At 39.3% G+C, this 21,476-nt stretch overlaps 3 gene segments (V, D, J or C); all 3 read right to left on the bottom strand.

Annotated features, from left to right (window-relative positions):
- Positions 1 to 358: 358 nt before the first annotated feature.
- Positions 359 to 925, bottom strand: LOC121435147. The segment is given in 2 exon segments: positions 359 to 726; positions 874 to 925. Coding segments are annotated over 2 exon segments (420 nt in total).
- Positions 926 to 8,566: 7,641 nt separating this feature from the next.
- Positions 8,567 to 9,149, bottom strand: LOC121434884. The segment is given in 2 exon segments: positions 8,567 to 8,919; positions 9,098 to 9,149. Coding segments are annotated over 2 exon segments (405 nt in total).
- A 6,057-nt stretch (positions 9,150 to 15,206) lies between these two features.
- Positions 15,207 to 15,963, bottom strand: LOC121434883. The segment is given in 2 exon segments: positions 15,207 to 15,562; positions 15,765 to 15,963. Coding segments are annotated over 2 exon segments (456 nt in total).
- Between the last annotated feature and the right edge of the window lie 5,513 nt (positions 15,964 to 21,476).

Genomic DNA, 21,476 nt, shown 5'->3' with positions numbered 1-21,476 from the left:
TTATAAATTCCATTTGGTAAAAACCAAGTACATGTCCAGGACAGGCTCCAAAGCTACAGTGAAACCCAATCTCAAAAACAAACAAACAAAACAAAACAAAAAAACAAATGACAAACTAAACTAAAAACCAAGCACACAGAGAGCTATTTGTATTCACCTAAACTAGTTAAGTAAATAAATGTAAAACTTCAGTGGTGCGTGGGTAGCAAAGGGAGACTGGAGAAAAGCAAGCTATGATTTCAACTTGTTCTATCTCTGGCATGAATGAGTCTAATCCTTAAGTTCACTGAGTAACCAGGCACTTCCTGCAACGGAAAACTCCTCTGCACCTTTGCCCAATTCAAACCCCACAGCAGGGCTATGCTGGAGCACAGCTGCAGGTTTGGGTGTGGCTGCAGGTGCCTGGAGAGCACTGTGCACTTGCTGCACAGAAGTAGGTGGCTGAGTCTCCAGGCTGAGAATCTCTGATGTGCAAGGAGAGCTGTTTATCACTTTTCCTGAAGAAGACTGTGAATCGTCCATCTTCCTTTTTGTTCGACACTGAACGTATGTCCATCAGTAATGCAGGGCCTTCACCAGGGAACTGCCGGTACCATGGGAAGTAGTTAAACGCGCTGTTCTCATAAGTGCAGTTTAGAACTGAAGTTCCTCCTTCCAAGACTGACAGAGATTGTGGGCTTTGTCTGACCTGCTGCTGGTCAGATCTCTCCTGCTGGCCACTCACCCCTGTGTAGAGAAATAACAGTTGTCATTAGGTTTCCTTGTATGTCCTACCTGATTATGGTTTCATCATTCATGATTTTGTCTGGTTCCCCAGTTATTTCATGCCTCCAAATTAATCTTATATCCTGGATATTCTCTTCCATGACTTACATGCTAGGTGAAGGGTTAAGACTAATAATGACGCTTTCAGGATCTTGTCCATTCTTCCTAGAAGCTTGTGTAGTACTCTGGTGGCCTTTTATCTCCCCAGAACACAGACTTCAACTTCACAGTGACTTAGTTCTTTCAACAGGCTCCGCCTCTTACAAACACTTTGTCTAAAGCTAATTCTGATGTAGGAAGCACTTCCCCGTTTTGCCCAAATTCATTATCACTGAAAATGCAGACACTGAGAATCAGAAATCCCCTTATTGTAATCCTACCAATACACAGTGATGGTGGAAATATGAACTCAACTAGCCACCAAGAATATCATTGTGGATTTTCTGAACTGTACAAAGAAAGAAAAAGAAAAAGAACAAGAGCAAGAGAGAGAAGAAAAAAGGAAAAAAGGAAAGGAAAGAAAAATGAAGAAAAAAGAAAAAGAAAGATTAATGATCCAATGAACATTTATTCAGGAGAACTGAGATCATAATATAAGAGAGACACCTTCATATGCAGGTTCATGACAGTACCATTCACTATTGCCAAGATGCAGTAGCAGCCTAGGTACCACCTGTCAACTGACGAATGCAGAGATTACTGTACCTGAGGTAGTATTCAGCCACAAGGAAAAAATGAACTGGCGCCCTCTGCTGGAGAAAGGTGGTATTGAAGGACATCATGTAAAGCAAAATAAAGCAAACATAGACAAGTGACACATATGTGTTCTCATATGTGAAAACTAATAAAAATAAGGAAAAAAGAAAGTAAAGATGATCTGAGAATAGAAGTTAATCAAATGAGTAAGATGAGTTAGAGAGGGAACAGGGAAATGGAGAGGACCACAGAAGGGGAGTCAGGATGACTATGAGGAAATCACTGCAAATGCATATACTAAAATTTTACAGCAAACCCACTGCCATGTACAATTATTGTGTGCTGATGATTATGGCAATTATATTATTAAAGGAAGGATCTGGTGTAGGAGTTCCTTCTGTTTGTGTGTTGCTTTCATGGGTTAACATTGGTTAATAAATAAAGAAACTGCCTTGGCCTAGTTGATATTGCAGACCTTAGGTAGGTGAAGAAAACAGAACTGAATTCTGGAAAAAGGGCAGAGTCAGAAAAGCCATGGAATCTCTGCCTAAGATGAATGCCAGTTAGAATCTCTGATAAGAAACAGCCTTGTGGCAATACACAGATTAATGGAGATGGGTTAAACTAATATGTAAGAGTTAGCCAATAAGAAGTTTGAGCTAATGGCCAAGCCATGTTTTAATGAATACAGTTTCTGTGTGATTATTTCGGATGTAAACTAGGTAGGTGGCTGGGACAAAAAAGGGCCTCTCTCTTTTTACAATAATTGGTGGCCCAATGTGGCCAACTAACTCCACGTGAAACCTGAGAGGGCTTGAAAAAGGAATTCTAGACAGTACACACACACACACAAACACACACACACACAAATATATATATATATATGTATGTATAGATAGATAGAGAGTTTAATACAGCTTTTTGCTATTTGCTGGTAGTGTGCTGCAGATATATTTTCCTGGCTCAGCAGCCTCAGCAGGAAAAAAATTGGTAGTTTAAAATGCCAATTGTCTGGGCTATGCTGCAAGCATGACCTCTATCTATTGCAGGACACAGAGCATTTAGATGGGATTTGTGAGCAGATTGTTGCAACTGGCTTGATGGTGACATGGACCAGCTTTGTGCCTGGAAGTGGGGCTGTGTGCTTGGCTCTAAGAGGCACTAGTGACTCCTCCATTCTGGACTGGGTAGGGCAAGCCCACAGTGCTTATATTTGACCTAGGAATGTCTCAGCTTAGATTCTTAAGCTCTTAGCATTTTAAAAGTACAAAGCAAAAGTGTTCCTGGACAGTAAAGAATTACAGATTCACAAAAGACCAGATTCAGACATAGAAGACCTCTAAATGGGTCACAGTGTTAGATAAATATATGTAGGTTTGGGAGAGAGAAGAAAAAGAGTATAGAGAGTCATAAAATAGATTTACTGCTTTTTATAAAAATAGGTAAAGCCTTTAAAGAGACAGAGTAAAGTAATAAAGTAAAAACAAGCCACATAAAGATGAAAAATTCAGAGACAGTCTAGATTATGTATATTACTGTGTTTTCTTTAAATTTTTACTGTGAAGGAACTAAGTACAGAGAAACATTTCATTGTATAAACTGCTAAGCTAAACCAGCATGTATATTATAAAGGTGTCTTGACTTCAAAATTTGGATCTTAGGATATGGTGCTTTGGAAAACAGGTTCTTTTTTTGTTTTCACAGGAGATGAGAACCTGTGGGTTGCTTCTACACCAATATGGTCTCCTGGACCTCCTGAAAGGTTGCCGTGAACATCCTCAAAAACTTACTTCACTCAATTGCTGATTGAGATGAACTTAGTACATAGGATACACCATGAAGGACTTGATTAATCGCACCCCCATACAGCATGAAGCAGTTTGGAGAGAAAAAAAAACTATGCCCATATTCCCAAATATTGTTTATAAATGTTCTTTTACATTTAAAGGGGAATATGATATAGGTATGAATAATTTACATTGGTATTGGATCTTGCTTTATTGATATAAAAAGGTCAATCTTGTTATATGCTCACATGACAATCTGAGGGGAAAAATTCCTCAACTGGTGTTACCTCTTCCTGAGTATCTCAGTTTGCACCAATTTGACCAAAAAAAAAAACAAAAAAAACCCAGAACACCCACCATTATTGTCTAGTGCAGTCCCATAGACAATCCCTGTTGAACATTATAGAACATTAAAAATGCTCTTGGTTGCTATCCAGAATTTGATACTAACCACCTATTGCTGAAGATATCACATATCTGCATCATAGAACATGAATAAAATAAGCTAGTATGTACCTGAAAACTTCATTCCTACTAGATGGCTTCCATATAGCTGGAATGTGCTATGCATGCTACCAGGGAGAAAAACAATTGTCTGTCTCACCCAGCTGTGAACACTGTGAATCCAAATAAGAAATGGCATGGAAAGAGTCACACACAGATGTTGAACTCTATTCCTATTTCCTTACTGTGATCTGTGAGTTACCTTTTAATAAAGAAAATCTTAATGTACCCTATTCTGAGCTAATGTGGGATTTTTTTATTCATGTCATCTGTCAAACCAATGTAGGAATGAGTTCATGCTTACTGGGACTGCACTCGTGGTTTACCAGCCCAGGCACCCCTGTGGTGCACCCAGTTCACAAGCCAGGTACATTCTGGCTCAAGGCTCATGACCCCCACACCTCTGCCTCTCCAGCTGGTGATCCCTGTGGTTTTTCTTCTGCCAGCATGGAATACATAGTTCACGACTCATGATGATGGAAAGATTTGGGCTTTCTCCTTATTCTGGACACAAACTTTCAGGAATCACTTTGATTGTCCTTAATAACTGCTCTTAATTTGTTATACAGAGCTTATTTATTAGTAGGCAATAGCACAGAACAAGAGCAAACCGTCCTGGAGAAGCAGATGAGAGCTTCTCCTCCATGTTCTCCACCATGCAGCTGCAACCACAACACCTGCTGGCCTGTAAAAATTATTATACCTACTCCAATTCACTGTAATTGCCTACAACAGGTAAGATTTGAAGATTAAATAACTACTGACAATATAACCATTCAGAAATTTAAAAACCATAATGCTTACACTATGGATGGTATTTTGCAAGGCCTATGTGATTTTCCTTATACATTCACTTATTTGATGGTGGGAATTAGCTTTCTTTTTCATATTATATTGTTAAGAAAATGGTTTGATAACAGACATTTTTTGAAATGATTCAGTCTTTACAGACTAGTAATGAACAGCTATTTGAAAGAATTAATAGTATTGAAAAGAATAACATTAATTTGACAGACAAAATCCAATCAATGTTTAAGGGAACTGAGACATTATCTTAAAGAATTCATGTGTTAAATTTAACAATCAGAATCTTTTGAAAAGTTATGACAGGTTAACAGATAAGGTATCTCTCTAGGAAGACAATATGCACAGCATCAAAATTATGTCCAAGAATGAGACATTTTTACTGAACAAATTACATACCTTGGAATAATCAGTGAGGGCATTAGAACAGAACACTGGAGAGGAGATTCAGACTTTACAAAAGGTAGTCATAAAAATGTTTGAAAAGATTAAGGAAATTATTGAATCTGATCATCTGTGTGAGAAGGTACAAGGACAGGATTTAGCCTCATCAGTACATGCCAGCTCTGGGATGACTTACCCAGAGTTTCAGCTGACTATCTGGTAATACCCTCTGAGAAGCCATATGGCACAAAATAACCTAAAATAGTCAAAGAATATACATGGCAACCTATAGGTATGAGCGATCTAAATGAAATTAAGCAAACAATAGTATCTTTTGGCCTGAATTCACCATTTGTTAGGGAAATGATGAAAACATGGGCTTCAAGCAATAAGGCCACCCCACTCAACTGGCTTCAGTTAATCTCAGCAATCCTACAAAATGGACCCCAGCTGCTATGAAAATGCTGTTGGCTAGATGAAGCAAATATTTGAACAAAAGAGAAAAGAAATAGGATTCAAGGCTTCCCAGGATCAAATAAATTCTTGGCAAGTTTCATTACTCTCATCCTTAGGACCAGGCTCTCTACAATGAACACACCTTGTCCTTTCGTATCACAACAGCCACACCTGGATGTTTGACCCCATTCCTATTTCCTCTCTGTGATCCATAAGTTCCCTTTTAACAAAGAAACACCTTAATATACACTATTTTGAGCTAGTGTGGCATTTCTTTACTTGCATCACACAGCATATGATACCGGAAGAGTCACTCTGAGGACTCAGAGGGTTTCTTAGTGAAAACAGACCATGTGTTCCTGGACAGTCAAGAGAAGCCAGACAAAAATGCTCACAGTTACTCCTGGGAATCTCTGATACTACTAGAAAGAATAGGTGGTTTAAAATAAACAGGCTGCTTATTTCTCAAGATTTTATTTGATATAAAAATGTCAAATGATTGAGAACTGAAAAAGTTAAACAAGATGGGCTGCAGTCCGATGTATTTTCTGAGTGCCTAACTGCCTGCTGTGTGGGCAGTTCTCAGGTATCTTTCATAACACACTTTGTTCTAATCTTCTTTCTGGAAACTATCACTCAAGAACAGAAAACAGAAGCCTACAGAGGATACCTGTGTATCTAGGCAAGACAATGAAGAATAGGGTGTAGATACTGTTTCCCAATCCAGCCAGAGAACATCCTGATAAAGGAGAAGATAGAGCTGTCTTCAAACCATGAGAAGTGGATAGAACATCTAACACAATTTTAGGCACAAGTTATATAAATGTGACTGGATATTGAAGCAAGTGTGGCTGACAGCCTTAGAAATGTACACTAGAGAAGTTAATGTGGCCTAGGCCTTCAAGGACAGAATGCATCTTCACGGGGTTCACTTGCAAATTCCTGTTTGTTAAAACTATGGACCTAGCATAAACAGATATTATATAGGTAAATATAGGCGAGACAGATATATGCATTTGCTTTGTACCAAAACATAAGCAACATAGAAGATAATTTACTCCATTAAGCAATTATGTATAGATTATTGAGGAGTGTGTGGAGGAACCACATCTTCATCTGCTCTGAAGCAGACTGTTCCTCTGTGGACAAATAAGAAGCTCTTCACACTCAACATTGTCTTGAGGTTAGAAGTCTACATCTTGAAGAAAGAAAGGAATCAAATCTTTCTCTGGTGAATTATTTTTATATGGAAATTGTGTCTATGTTGAGGTCAGTTATGGCATAGTTTTCTCCCTCCCCCTTCCAGCCTTTCCTCCATGCATCCTCATGATCTTTCTATCATGCCTAAAACTACTTCATTCTGGAGAGTGAGAGAAGCCATTCATAAGAAAAAAGGAAATAACAATGCTGATTGATTATTTACAAAAAAGCTTATAAAATAGGCAAATGTTTGGATTTCACATGAGTTATGTTTTATTGACCTCTTACATAGATTGTACACATGCAAATTATTAAATCATAAAGTTTATTTTTCTTTCACTCAATTTTATCATTTTTTAATTTTTTTCAATTATAATGTAGTCATATCAGTCCTTCCTTCCAAAACTTCCATCTTTCTCTCCTTGATCTCTTTAAACTTTATAACCTCTTCTCTCTTTAATGGTTGTTACACATGCATATATATATATATACATATATATATATACATATTTATTGATAAATATAAATAAGGCCTGCAAATTTGTATAATGTTACTTGTATGCATGTTTTCAGGGGTGACCAGTAAGTATTGGATAATCAATTTGTACACTCTTCTCTGGAATAACTATGTCTCTCACTATCAGCATTGCCTAGCTTTTAGCAGCTCATGAGCTAGAATTGATGCTTTCTGTAATCTCTATATATATCTATTGTTTGTTTTTTATTCAGCTCATGTTTAGATAATCATGTTGGTGAGTCTTCATGTGTGTGGCTTCTGACATGCTTAGGAGTCACAATTTCACAGCCAACTCCCTGACCCTCGGGCTCTTATCATATTTTCTCCCCTCTTCTTCAGTATTTACTGGGTCTTAAGTACAGAAGTTATATTGTAGACCTATCTGTAATGACTAGACTCCACTACTCTGCAGTGTTACTCATTCTGTTCTCTACAATGACCTCCATCTGCTTGTAAACGCATGGATCGTGGAAGAGAGCCCCAACCACCACTTACTAATCCAGCACATCACTAACTACATCCTAATCATTTGTCCTTACCACATACTCATTCCTTTGCACAGGGTCTGCTCACTTGGCTCATTTTAGAATTAATCATTCATTTTCTTTTATTGAGTTGTAAGTGTTTTTAGATATTCCCTTTAAGCCTAGTTGAACAAGATACATGTTTGAGCACTTTCTCATAGTTGGTGTTCTCTTTATTTACTTAAAGACATTAAGATCTCTGCCTAGAAAACTTCAAAGCAACTATGAGTAAAGTTAAATATTTGAATGGTAATTTAAAATAATAAATTAGAAGATTAAATACCCTCATTATCCCCAACATCTTCCATAAATTCAATAAAATTGCACTAAAATACCAAGCACCATTTTTTAACTGATGAATTGAATGGAGACCAGTGCACTGTGGGTGGCACCTTTCTGTGGGAGAGTGACCTGGGTCTTATTAGGAAGCTAGTTAAGTGTGAGCCTGTGAGAGAGCTAGCAATAAAGTTTTCTCAGGGTTTTTGTTTGAATCTCCTGTTTGAGTTACTGACTGAATTACCACCAATGATGAACTATAAACTGGAAGTGAAAAATAAATAATTACTTCCATCTTCTAAGTTGCTTTTTCTCAGAGAGCTTTATCACAGCAAGAGAAAGAAAACTAGAGCATCTAGCTATCTCTATATTCTGTATCTCTATATTCTGTATCTTCTATTGATGTTCTTGCTGTTGCTGCAGTTCGCTTTATCATAACCCTGGCCCTGTCCACAGCAGGGTTACCTGACATTGGTTTAGTCCTCCCTTCAGCTTCTCTGTTAGTTCTAAGATGGACGTTTATGCATCAGGAAGGAGTGCATATTGAGAATTTACAGAGCCAAAAGTTTACCTGAGGTTAAAACTCAAAACTCTGTCTATACTTAAAAGGAATATTAAATTAAGCAGATGTTCTGTAGTGGAATTCTAATATTTTATGAGAAGGAATGGCCACACCCACCCAGCTGAAGGTTTGTGTACTGGCTGCAGGTGTGTGGGGAGCACTGTGGATCCACAGCACAGAAATAAGTGCCTGAGTCTGTGGTCTGAGAGGAGGAAATGTACAAAGAGCTGCGGCGTTCTTGAGTGACTGTTGTGGACTTCAGTCTTCCACTCTGCTTTGTTCCAGAAGGATTGAAGAACAGGCTGATGAGGTGTCCCCCAGGACTTTGGTAAAACCACTGCATTTGGGTTCCCATGGTAGAAAAGTTGCACTGCAGCTCTGCACTCTCTCCCTCCTGCAGAACCAAGGACACAGGACTCTGCTTCACTTGCTGACCTTTCACCCCTGATTAGAAACAGAGAAGAGACAAAGCTGGTGATCAATGCAGTGGTCATAGACCTCTGAACACACCCATGTCCTTTGAGAAAGTGAGAGCTCTGTAGAACCCCTCAGCTGCTTTCCCACCCCTCCTTGTGCTGAGCAGAACCCTCTTTTTCCCCTGAATGTGGACAGCCAGACTCACAGCAAACCTGGGTGCACAGCAACCCCAGCAGAGAGCACAGCAGCCTCTTCATTGTGCTTGTCTGGATGATGGAGACAGAAGCAAGTAACCAACACCTAGACTGTGGTGTCAGGATGTCTGTTGAAGTGTCCCACCTCCTTCACCAGTAATCTCCACCCAGGAAGACTGCCAGGTCAAACACTGCTGAGTTCCCTCCCAGTCTTCTGGGCCTGAAACTCTTTCCAAACCAGACCTGGCTGAGAGTCAGGGTGGAGCACAGTGGGAGGGGGTGTGGCATATTTTGAGATGACCCTGAATTTATAGGCAGTGTGTGTGAACTTTGAGGAAAAAGAGGATTTGTTTTCTCATAAGGAGAAAATGTCCCAACTGTATAACAAGTGAGTGGAGAACATTAAAAAAAAAAAAAAAAAGGAACAACCAAACAGTCATGCCAGGATACAGTTGAGTGTTCTGAGTAAAGAATCTACTTGGCTGGGCTGTGGTGGTGCACACCCTTAATCCCAGCACTCGGGAGGCAGAGGCAAGTGGAGCTCTGTGAGTTCGAGGCCAGCCTGGTCTGCAAAGTGAGTTTCAGAAAAGTCATGGTTACACAGGGAAGCTCTGTCTCAAAATACTATCCAAACCTGAAAAGAACTTTTATTAAGTAAAAAGAGAGGTATTCCAATCATGCAAAGTAAAAACCATCTAACTGTTTTTTAATGATTTCCCAATCTTGGAATAGATAAAATAGTGTTGTGCCAAATACATCATTATAAAAATTATCTCATACACTCAAAGAGACCAGAAATTTTGCTGGACCTCACAAAAGAATTATTTACATAGCTTAAGGTTCCTTAAGACTTCAGGCTGCTCTCCCAGAGTGTGCTCGGCCTGTTTATTTAACATGCTTTTAAAAGAAGAGTGCAACAACCAACCCTGTTTGGTGTGGGTTCCACTCTAATCAAGTTTTATAACCTAAGTTAATGCATAGCCTTAATCCTAAATCCTGTACACTTCCTGCATATGTGTATGTATGTTATGGTAGTTATTGATAGAAACAGCAAACATAGGTTGAAACCAATCTTATAAAATATCTGCCAGAAATATTAAAGACATTATATAGAGAATGTTTAGTAATGCTTGTTTGCTTATTTTCTGGGCCATTTGTAGTCAGTTGGAGTCAATGAGTTATTCTTTTGTACAACTCTGTTAAAGATTTATGTAAACTCCCTCCATTCCTTTCCCATGTGATGATTTCTGTGTTATTCAATAAATATATCCCAGATCCCTTTGTTGGAGACAAACCTACACAGATACAGGAACAAACAACACAAGACAGCATTCAGGGGGACACAGATTTAGACTCATACAACAGACAGATACAGAAGTAGAACTATGGAAGTCAAGGAAAGGGAGAAACAGAGAATTCAAATCCAGGCTTGGTCTTAAATTAAACCAAAGGGAGTGTTTCTTTTTTTAACTTCTTTTCCTTAAGATGACACTGAAACATTTTGGGCACTCTGAGGCTATTATTAATTTATTCAAACAAATGTAATGTTTATTTTAATAGGCACTCCCATTATTACAAAGGTGTGGGATAAATTTGTTTGACTGTTAAATGACTGTGTAGGAAGGAAGTGGACTGGGAAAGCTAATGCAGGAGTGCTACATGTGGAGTGACAGGGGCAGCGGAGCTGCTGTGCTTTTGCGTATGGTGAAAGCAGGGGACATTGCACTCGAGTTCGTGAGAATGAGGAATGCATTTTAAAGGATTCATCGTAAAGTTTACTGCTTGAGAAATGAGACTTGTAATAAAAAGCAAACATACAGTTTCCTCAAAAATAACTCACAGTCAACTTTATGCCATCTCAGCCCATCACTGTCTCAAATGGTGTTGAAGCAACGAATGTCCTCCAGTTTAAAGAGAATCCTGTAGGATAATTGAGGTAGAATTTTGACGTGGGTAAAAATGCTCTCCTTCCAGAATCAGATCTTTCCTTTGCAAGATGAGAAACAAATCCATGGTAACTCAGATCTATCCCATAGGAACGAAGCCCTTCCCAAAATTCTACTTTCTTTACTGTTACCTTCACAGAAACCACCAACTCTCTGAGAGTGTCTGAGGCTGTGACCCCGGCCTCTTACTCTGCAAATTTTAGGTGGTTTTTATGTCCAGCTCTGCACTCGTGACTCAGGACAGAGGAGCACCCAGCTCCCTCAGTCTCATCTTCAGAGGATCCTCAGGTAGAAGAAGTTTCCATTCTTCTGCACACAGTCTGTAAGCTCTACATGCCTGAGACAGGCTGGCTTTCTGGTGTGAGCTTAGGAGGCACTGGAGTCTCAGGTGAGAATGTTGCATACGCAGGTAAGGACCCTAAGGGACAAGAGATGAGTAGCTGCTCCTCATCTGCAGATGCACAGATGCAGCCATCAGGCTGGGACACCAACTGGGCTCTGCATCATCCTGCAACATCAGTGCAGTGTGGGGGACTCAGCTGAAAGGAGGGTCTCTGTTCAGAGTAAAACAGCACAGCGTTCTTTCTAGGGTGAGCAGCAGGGCGGCTGTGAGACTCGGGATGCAAAACAAGATCACCAATGTGAGCAAGAAGCAGCTCACTCCTTCCTGGAGATTCCTGGGAAGTGAATACAGTGGAGAGGTAGACAGTGAGATTTAGAAACCTTCTCCACAGCAACCCTGATTGAACTATTAGGTATTGTCAGTCTTGGCAATAGCCCTGTGTCTGAGATTCTTTCTGTCACTACCTAATCTATGTTCAGTCAAAACCAGTATTAAAATAGTGGATAAATTAGGTTTTGTTGTCTTTGATCTAACCTGCATGAAAGTCATTTTCCCATTAGAGAGCAGTGCCCCCTAGGGGCCAAAGAGAAATACAATTTCACAGTCTGAGTGTGTTGCTTTCTCACACACTGTCTTTCTGCCTTTCTAGAATTGACCTTCAAAGGTTGATGATCATACACAAAGAAAGACCAATGCTTTCTAAGGCATGAAATTTACATGAATGAGAGTATAAAGATGTAAACAAATGGACACAAACTGTTTTAGTTTGAGACATTTACCCCTTACATATTTTAAAGGAAACTGTTAGAAACCACAGTATTCAGAAAATCACATGCTACTTTACTGCTAAAATTTGAATGACATAATCAAACAGCACCATGAGTGCACAGTTTGATGGATGCTGTGAGGAATAAAGACCACATTTCCTTTTTCTGTCCACAGCAAACATGACAAATGTGTTGTTGTAAGAAGAGTCAGCTAGGGAGTACTGAGCCAAATCAATTGTAAAAATGTCTCAAGAAAATAACATGCTTAGATGACCTGCTACAGATAATCATTTCAATAAATTCAAAGTCAAAGTCATCATGTGTCAGACTGATTAGAAGTAATTACTTATGCAGAATCGTGCTATCTTTCTTATGAAGATGTAACCTAATCCCAGGAGTAGCACCTGTCATATTCTAGGTTCATCCAACAGGAGACCATGTCCTGCATGCCCACCAGAGGGCAAGCATTCTGAATATCAGTTTCCAATTCCACTATTGAACTTAATGTCCTCATTCTTGAGAGTTAGTTTGAATGCTGTATTATGGCAACAATGTATGTATTTTGTGCCCTTTAAAAAGATGGCATCCTAAGCCTTAACGTATAGCATTCAAAGCAACAATCTTTTTTATTATTATTATTTTTTTTTAATTTTAAATTTATTTATTAAAGATTTCTGTCTCTTCCCAGCCACCGCCTCCCATTTCCCTCCCCCTCCCCTAATTAAGTCCCCCCCCTCAGCCCGAAAAGCAATCAGGGTTCCCTGTCCTGTGGGAAGTCCAGGGAACCCCCACCTCCATCCAGGTCTAGTAAGTTGAGCATCCAAACTGCCTAGGCTCCCACAAAGCCAGTACGTGCAGTAGGATCAGAAACCCATTGCCATTGTTCTTGGTAAGAACACAAAGCACAGAGTCCTCTTTAGCCAGATCAGGCTACACAGTGTGGCAGCAGTGAGAACAGAAAAGAACATGGAAGCAGTCAGAGAGGAGAGACGCAGATTCCAACACTGTAAACTGGCTGGAAATAAATCATGCCTCTGGATTAAGTCACTAGCAGCGACAGTGTAAAATAGCTGTAGCTAAAGACTGTGAAATCTTGGTGGCCACACCTAAGTGTACAATGAATGGATTGTGAATCACATGAATTAACCCAACCCAATCATTCACCTTAGTCAGATCCAAAATATGTTTATGTTCACTTTATTTCACCTGAAAAATAAAATTGCAATTGAGAGAAATGTAAGAGGAAAATCATTCAAAATATCTTACTTTTTGAGAACAATGCAACAGTTTAGATCATGTGATCACCATTCTGGGATCTCCTTAGGCCTTGGATCTGTTTGAGTCAAGAGTCCGTAGCATAAGTTACATTAGGTTCACAATAAATCTTTCTCCAACCATAATAAATATTAGGGATTGATTATCATTTTCATGTTTCAAAAGGAATAGCTTTGTTCATAAAACTATACCTTTGGTTTATTTTTTACTTAGTTTCCTTATTGAATCTTTGCAAATTTCACATAATGCACCCTAATTTTGCTCATGTCTTAGTCCTCCCCCATACCTTCCTCATTTCTGTAGCACCCTCACCTAAAGAAAATTTTCAAAAATCAAACCAAACTAAACCAAATTAAACCAAACCAAACAAACAAACAAAAACAAATCAACAAGATGAAACAAAAAACACTTTCCACTCCTTTATCTTTCCCACCTCTCCAACACCTCATTTGTCATGGTGGCGTTGGGAACCATGATGTATACCCTTTGTCCAATCGGCTTTACTTGTAACTTTCATGAGACTTAGGTTTCTCAATGAGTCTTTGGTTTTTCAATGAGTCTTTTTCTCAGTTCAAGGCCTCTGGTTTCTGGTACACCATCATCACTGGACACTCATAAAAACTCTTTTCAGATATCCCACTGCTGCCAGGAGTCATGGAGATTCCTTTCCCCAGGAACAGTTCCTTTATGAGCTCCAGCAGATGTGGGGGATGCTAGGGAAGGTCAACCCAAGGCTTTGTTATATGGCTAGGTGGTTGCTGAGTTGGTCAGTCTGGGCCACTGAGGCTGCCCCTCTCAGGTGAAGGGTGGAGCCAGATCCCTTACTCCCATGCCAACAGATCTCCCTAACATGTGGTATGAGGTGGAGGCCATCTCTCCTGATGCACCCGGAGGGGGCATAGCTCTCCCACTAGGGTTGGAACCAGCTCTCTTGCTGCAGTGTCCATTGAGGAGCAGGACCAGATTTCCCAGAACCAGTGAAGAGCAAGGCTGGATCAACATGGACCTCTGATTTCATCATAGATGGTTCATCTGGCCCCTTAGGTGACACAAGCCACAGATATCAGCATAGTCCCCAGCTGCAGCAGGAACATGAGCAAAGACATGGACCTTGGCAGCAGCTGGAGTCTGGACAACATCCTGGTTCTGGGTGGAAGAACAAGTCCACCCAGATCATGGCTATGGTTGTGGTAGGAGCATGGTACCAAGACACCAACAGGCCACAGGTTGTAGCCCAACCTGGGGCTTCTGAGAAACCTTTGGTGGCAACATGAGCCTTGGTCTTCAACATAGAACTGGCTGCCATAGAACTATGGACTCAGACATGGACGTCAGCAGCCTCCCCCTTGTTGAGAAACTGTTTCATGATATGACTTTGTGGCATTTCCTGCATCCACTACGCCAAGGTACTGTTCCTTCCTCCTTGAACCCTAACAACAATATACACCTGTATGTATGTTTCTTGTGCCTTTTCTTTCTTTTGTTTAATTTTGCCCATTTGTGTACTAAATAGAGCGATAAAAGAGAAAGTAAGTGTAATATTATGTGGAGGTGCGGAGGATCTGAAAAGAAATCATGGATGTTAAATCTTAATTAAAATATAATGCATACTTTTTCAACAAAAATAAAGTGGAAAATATTTGAGCCACACCAATATGTGTTACATTCATTCCCAGAATAATAAATATTTTCCATGTAAGTTAAACCAACCCTCTTGTGGCTCCTACCTTCCATTTCATATGGAATAGAAGGAGAATAATAAGAATTTCCCCACCCTGTTTTCTGTAGTCTAGCTTAGACTTTGTTGGGGCCCTGTAGGTTTGGGTGTAGGCTGCAGGTGTTCTGGGGAGCACTGTGTGCTCACTGCACAGAGGTAGACAGCAGAGTCACTGGGCTGGGAGTCTCTGATGTGCAGGGAAACAAGCAGACTGGATTTATTGAGCTGAATTGTGAATCTGCCTTTTTTCTTTTCACCATTGGAGACGATGTACATCAGAGCCTTAGGTTCTTCCCCAGGATTCTGTCTGTACCACCAGAAGTATTGAGAAGCACTATCACTGAAAGTGCAGTTGACAGAGGCCGTGGCTCCCTCTGAGACACTGAGGAATTCTGGGTTCTGCTGCACCTTCTGCTGACTTCTCACTCCTGTGCAGAAAGACAAAGGTCAGATAAACAGGACTGGATGCATATGGATGCAGACACCCCAGAATGCCTTTTCCATGGGCCTCCCACCTGCTTTTGTTTCAGCATGAATACATTAGGATTTCTACCCTCCCTCCTAAAACATGTGAGGACAATGCCCTCCCGTATTGTATTTTTATGTTTCCATAGTAATGATCAAACTCACCCCTCTGTTGAAGCCATAGTACCACTAGCAAAACACTTAAGGGATGCATCACTGTTTTCACTGAAGATTTACACTTCAACAGTAACAAAAGGACTGGCATTTATCAAGTTCAAATTTTTCTGCTGTAAGACGCATAAAAAAAGAAAAACCTCAAGGTGTTCATCCAATTAGAAAGAAGTTCCTAGTTTCCACTGCTACCTCAGAATCTTTCCTCTTTCCTCTAGCCACCCCCACAACACACAGACACAAAGGACCATGTGAGAAATTGCATCTGGGTCTCTGAGAAGATGCTGCCATCTGGTGGACCCACCTTAGAGTAAAAAACTAATTTAAGTGCAGACTCTTCTTATGTGAACTATTAAAACAAGAAATAGTCAGATGAGAAGTTCGAGACTTTGTTCAAGTTTATGTATGTGTGTCCTTATCCAAACATTTTCACCAATAGCAACTTATTTTCCGCAATTAAACATTATTTCACTAGTCACTTTTCTGTAATACTTCGGAAGAACCTCTCAATCTAATAATCTTTATCTCTTCTCTGTATCGGCTCATACACCCCTATGTTGTTCCTTCATCATCAATTTTTATATAAATTTTCTATAATAAAAAAATCTGTTAAAATACCTTCATTTATCTATGACACTATCTCTTATCCTCTCTTATCAAGCCTATGAATATTTATCGAACATATTGTGACCCTTTAAAGGCCTTTTTGTCTGTATCTGTCTTTATTATTTATTTGAAATTATTATCTGACAAGGAGAGTCTTTAAAATGCTAAGTGGCATGACCAAGGTTAATTCTGTGGTTTTGCCTTTTGGCTCCATCCCATCCAATATGACAGAGGTATGCTCACCAACAGCTGTGTGAGCCGTGTTCACCACCCAGTTCAGTTCACCAGACCAGTTCCAGGGATGCAGCAGGTCTATGTAACGATTAAGCAGCTTGTGCACTTTACCCACAAACCCCAATTCAGTTCTCTGTAGCTGAGCCTCCTGAAAGAGCCAGAGCAGTTCCTAAAACCAATACAAATCAGGAAGTCATCTCTGAAAGAAGCCACACCTATGCTTTCAGGACACAAACAGAGCCTATCTGAAAAATTGTGGCCACCAGGAAGCTCCAGTTGACTCCTGTTTGGTGGCTCTATAAGCCTTCTTTTTAAGTTTTCTTAGGCTGTATAAGGATGCACATTCCTGAACGTTGGGTGCCAGATGTAGCTACAAATATTCTCTGACCTACTGTTCTGCGTGGACCAAATTTTTACTGCCTGCCTGTTCCAGAAGCCACATATAAAATAAACAGTCTGAGGCTTAATATTAATTACATACTTTTTGGTCTATTAGCTCAGGTATCTTACTACCTAATATCTTAAATTAACCCATTTTTATTATTTTATATTTTACCACAAGGCTCGAGGTTTGTTAACTCACATCTTGCTCCTTGGGTGTTTACATGACATCTGTATGACTCTGCCTTTTTCCTCCCTGCATTCAGTTTAGTTTTCCCATCTACCTCTATTCTGCCCTGCCATAGGCCAAAAAAGTTTCTTATTAACCAATGGTAATAAAACATATTCACAGCATACAGAAGGAAATTCCACATCATCCTTTAAATATGAATTACCATATATAACTTGAGCTCACAGCCTAGCTACATTTTATTTATGTATTTGTCTATTTATTCATACATTTATTTTTGTATCTATTATGTGTGTGATTGTTTTTGTGTGCATTTACATGTGAACACATCCGTGTGAGTGGGTGTTTGTTGGGGGATGCCACTCATTCATTCCTGTTCACTTAGATCCAAAATAATCACACAGAAATCTGTGTTAATTACAATACTGATTGGTCCATAGCATAATTGTACTTCTAGCTAACTTTTATATCTTAAACTAATCAATCTCCATTAATCTGTCTATCACCATGAGTCTGTGGCTTACTGGGTAAAGTTCCATCCAGCACCTGTCTCTGGTGGGGCTACATGGCTTCTACATGACTCTGCCTGCTCTCTCTATATCTTTTCCAGCCTGTCTATGTTCTGTTAAGCTCTTGGCCAAAAGCAGCTTCTTTACTCATTAACCACTAAATGCAACACATATACAGAAGGACTTCCACACCATTTCTGCTTTTCAAATAAAAAGAAAGATTTTAACTTTAACATAGTGAAATTACATATAACAAAAGTTATCAACAAAAATTACAATTACAATATTTATATCTACTTTATCTTTTATCTTAACTAAGGAAAACTATAATTATAACTATTTATTCTTCAACACCATCAAAACCCCCAAAAAGATATAATATTACCCAACTTAAGGGGAAGTGTACTATAATTAACTCCCAAAAGTCTAGAAATGACAAAAACATCTTACTGCCTAGATTGTCACCCAAAGTTCTTCTATATCTTTGGAGCATCTATCTTCAGGCTATAGACCCATAGTATCCAGCAGACATTTCCATGAAGCAGGAAATTCCAAAACAGCTCCATCTATATTGGCAGTTTGTCAGTCACTTTTCTGTGTCCTGCAGAATGGTTGGCAGACTCTTTCATGAAGCAGGAACTCCAAAGGACCTTCTTTAGGTAGCTTCAGCAGTCATTTTCTGTGGGTCCTGCAAGTCCAGTCAAATAGTTCAGGCAAGAGCAGTTTCTGGCCTAGTGGCTAATAAACTCCATGAGGAGCCTCTTCAATGCCCATCATCCACTTGAAGAAGGTTGGTGCTGCCAGGAACAGATGTGTCTCAATGTCATGAAAAGTCCTAAATTGTTAAAACATTTTAAATTCCATATTCCATACTCTTTGAAAGATGTGTACATGTGTACAGGTCAGAGGTCAACATCTTCATCTTGTTTTGTTATTTAAGATGTATCAGAAAAACTTCTATTCAACCAATTATAAAAATTTGTCCTAGATTTCACTGCTTTATCAACACGCCCTTCTCTTCTTCTCTCTCACAGACACAAAAGGACATAGGAGAAATTGCCTCTTACTCTCTCAATGAATCCAGCTGATCATCCCAGGCTGCCTTGTCAATGAACTCCATGTACTGGACTGGCAATGTCCTCACCAGTGCTAGGGCTACAGATGTGGGTGCAGTACTGGATAGCACATGTGTTCTGGGGATCTGAACACAGTTCTTCATGCTGGTGAGAAGGGCACTTCACTGATTGAGTCATCTCTCCAGTACCTATTTATTTATGTTAATAGTACTAATTAAATAAAATATTGTTTATTATAACACATTAATATACACATATCAGATATGTTACTCATTTTCACTTCCCATTTCTTTCCTTTGCACTCACTAAAAGAAAGCTGAGCTAATTTCATAATTTGGTTAATGCAAATAGAACCAAAACATCATGATGTGCAAATAACCTTATTGTATACTGAGTTTGATTCCTTTAGGCACACAGCTAGGAGTGATAAAGCTGGGTTATGTGGAATTTATATTTGGTGTGATTTCTACCAAGGAAATATCACACAAAATTTCATAAGTGTTGCAGTAATTTATATTCTGATCAACTACACATAAATGTTCATTTCTTATCACATTCACAATATCATTGCCTTTTGTTTTCTTGATGATAGCCATTATTTGAGGGTAAGATGCATCTTCAGTATAGATTTTATTTGGTCATCTGTTTCTTTAGCATGGTGGTACTAGAAGTGCTTAGAAGTCTCCATATACCAGTAACAAACATTCACAGCAGGGATGCTGGTGATCATCTAGGGGAGGTATGAGCTCCATCCCTGAGACAGACAATGAATAGAACATCCTAGAAAGACAGAATATGGAACTTTGGAAGAAGCAAAAGTATAAACTTTATCTACTGAAATGGGAGTGCCCATAAAGCTAATCAGCTAATTGGATTTTGGCTATGGAGTTTTATTGAACTTATGTGTCTTCTCCTTTCCACTATTAATCCTGTTTAGGTCCCCACCTATGCCTTTCCACCAGTTCAACTCAAGTTTTCTTTTGGGAACAAGAAGTTACAGTTTCCAGGAGCTCACTTTTGCTTTCCCATCTGTATGTGCTCTTTTAGCTATTTCTCAGCCCCACCCCCTCAGAGGTCAATGGCAACTGATGTCAAGGATAGAGCCATGATTTCTCTAGCTAGTTAATTCGAAGATGGGCTGGAGCTGAGAAGGAATCACCCTTTGATGTGCTCTGGGAGTTTGTCCAGGGGACTATGTTCCCACATCTTGAAGAGCATCCCAGATTCTTTCATTGTACTTACTCAGAGCTTGGTACCTTTTTCCTTCAGGTATCATCTCCAAGTTTGTGAACCAAGATTGACACAATTAGATATTTTTACCTAGAAACTTTAGCCCCACATGCCTGGAAAATTAAGGGGGGACTCAGTTTCTGAGAAAGTCTCTACTCAGATGCCCCACAGAATAACAGGACTTGTTCATGTTGAAGAAAATTTTTATGAGGGTTTGACGAGTCCATGATATGCTGAGCCAAGGACAGTCAAAATGAACAAGGCTATCTATAAATATTTGATGTAGGTAGACATTAGCTCATTAGCCCATCCCAGAAAACAATTTTGAATTACTTTATTATCAGCCACAGCTGACAGGCAGGGTAGACTTTCCTTTACACGTTTATCTCTGGTCCCCAAAAGGCTTTCATGTGGTTCCCAGATGAGCATTTGGGGGACATAAACCTCACAATTGTGAATTGGTTCTGAGTCTACGGTCACCAAACTGGAAGAGGTCACAAACCACTTAAATTTCAGGCTCACTCAGCAAGATTTCAGACACTCACTTGGCCTGCATTAAGTCCACTATGCATTGTCCACTATACACCTGTCTTTCAGCAGGAGCTAGACATTCACATCTACCTTCTCAATTACACATAGGAAGCAGTCTCAGACAGGTGACTCCTAACTTGGGAGAAAGTTAAAGCCATCCCTGGTAAGATGAGGGTATTCAACTGAGAGGAAAAGTGCTCATAGTCCCAGGACTGAGGGTTCCACAGTGAATCCAGTGGACATCTACAGTGACATCAGTGGCCACTAGGATACAATATCCTCCGAGCCCCTGAGATCTCTGCCAATCAGAAGAGGCAGGCTAAGGATGTGGCATCTAAGGTAGAAAAGTAGCACTGGGTACAGCAGATGAAGAAAAATTATTATTATTATATATCTTATTGAAATAAAATATATTTCTTTAAAATATATGTATCTTAAAATGTATGTATATATTATAAATATATAAGTGAGCATGTGTAAACTTTTTAATATATTATATGTATATATAAATTTTAGGTGATATAGAATGATATAATTAATGAGCTTATCAAACAACCCTAATATTCAGCATTTATAGTTCCTTGTTCAATTAAGTTTTTTTATCCTGAATAGTCCACATTATTTCATTAAATCATTTATTTGTGTTTTCTTGAACCAATCAGGATTTCATTTCTACCCACCATTAGCTTTTTGGAAAGCTTTTTGGGAATTCAAAAATTGTTTTGCCATATTCATAGTTATTTTTTGATTCAATTCTCCAGTTTCATCTAACTCATTGGGTACCACTAGAATATGTTGGATTTTTTGGATGGGCACATATGGATTTTATCATTCTGTTTTTCCTATGGGACCATCCATCTAGAGCTATGTTGATTATGTCTTTGATATGAAATTTTAACCCACTGATCCTGAGTCTTGAGTTGAATCTGTAAGGTGAAATACTGGAGTT

This window comes from Microtus oregoni, unplaced genomic scaffold, assembly GCF_018167655.1.
Source record: "Microtus oregoni isolate MIOR12 unplaced genomic scaffold, Mior012 000045F_ref0000178, whole genome shotgun sequence".
NCBI lineage: Eukaryota > Metazoa > Chordata > Mammalia > Rodentia > Cricetidae > Microtus > Microtus oregoni.
Note: the sequence above shows the minus strand (reverse complement) of the source record. Positions and strands in the feature narration are given on the sequence as shown.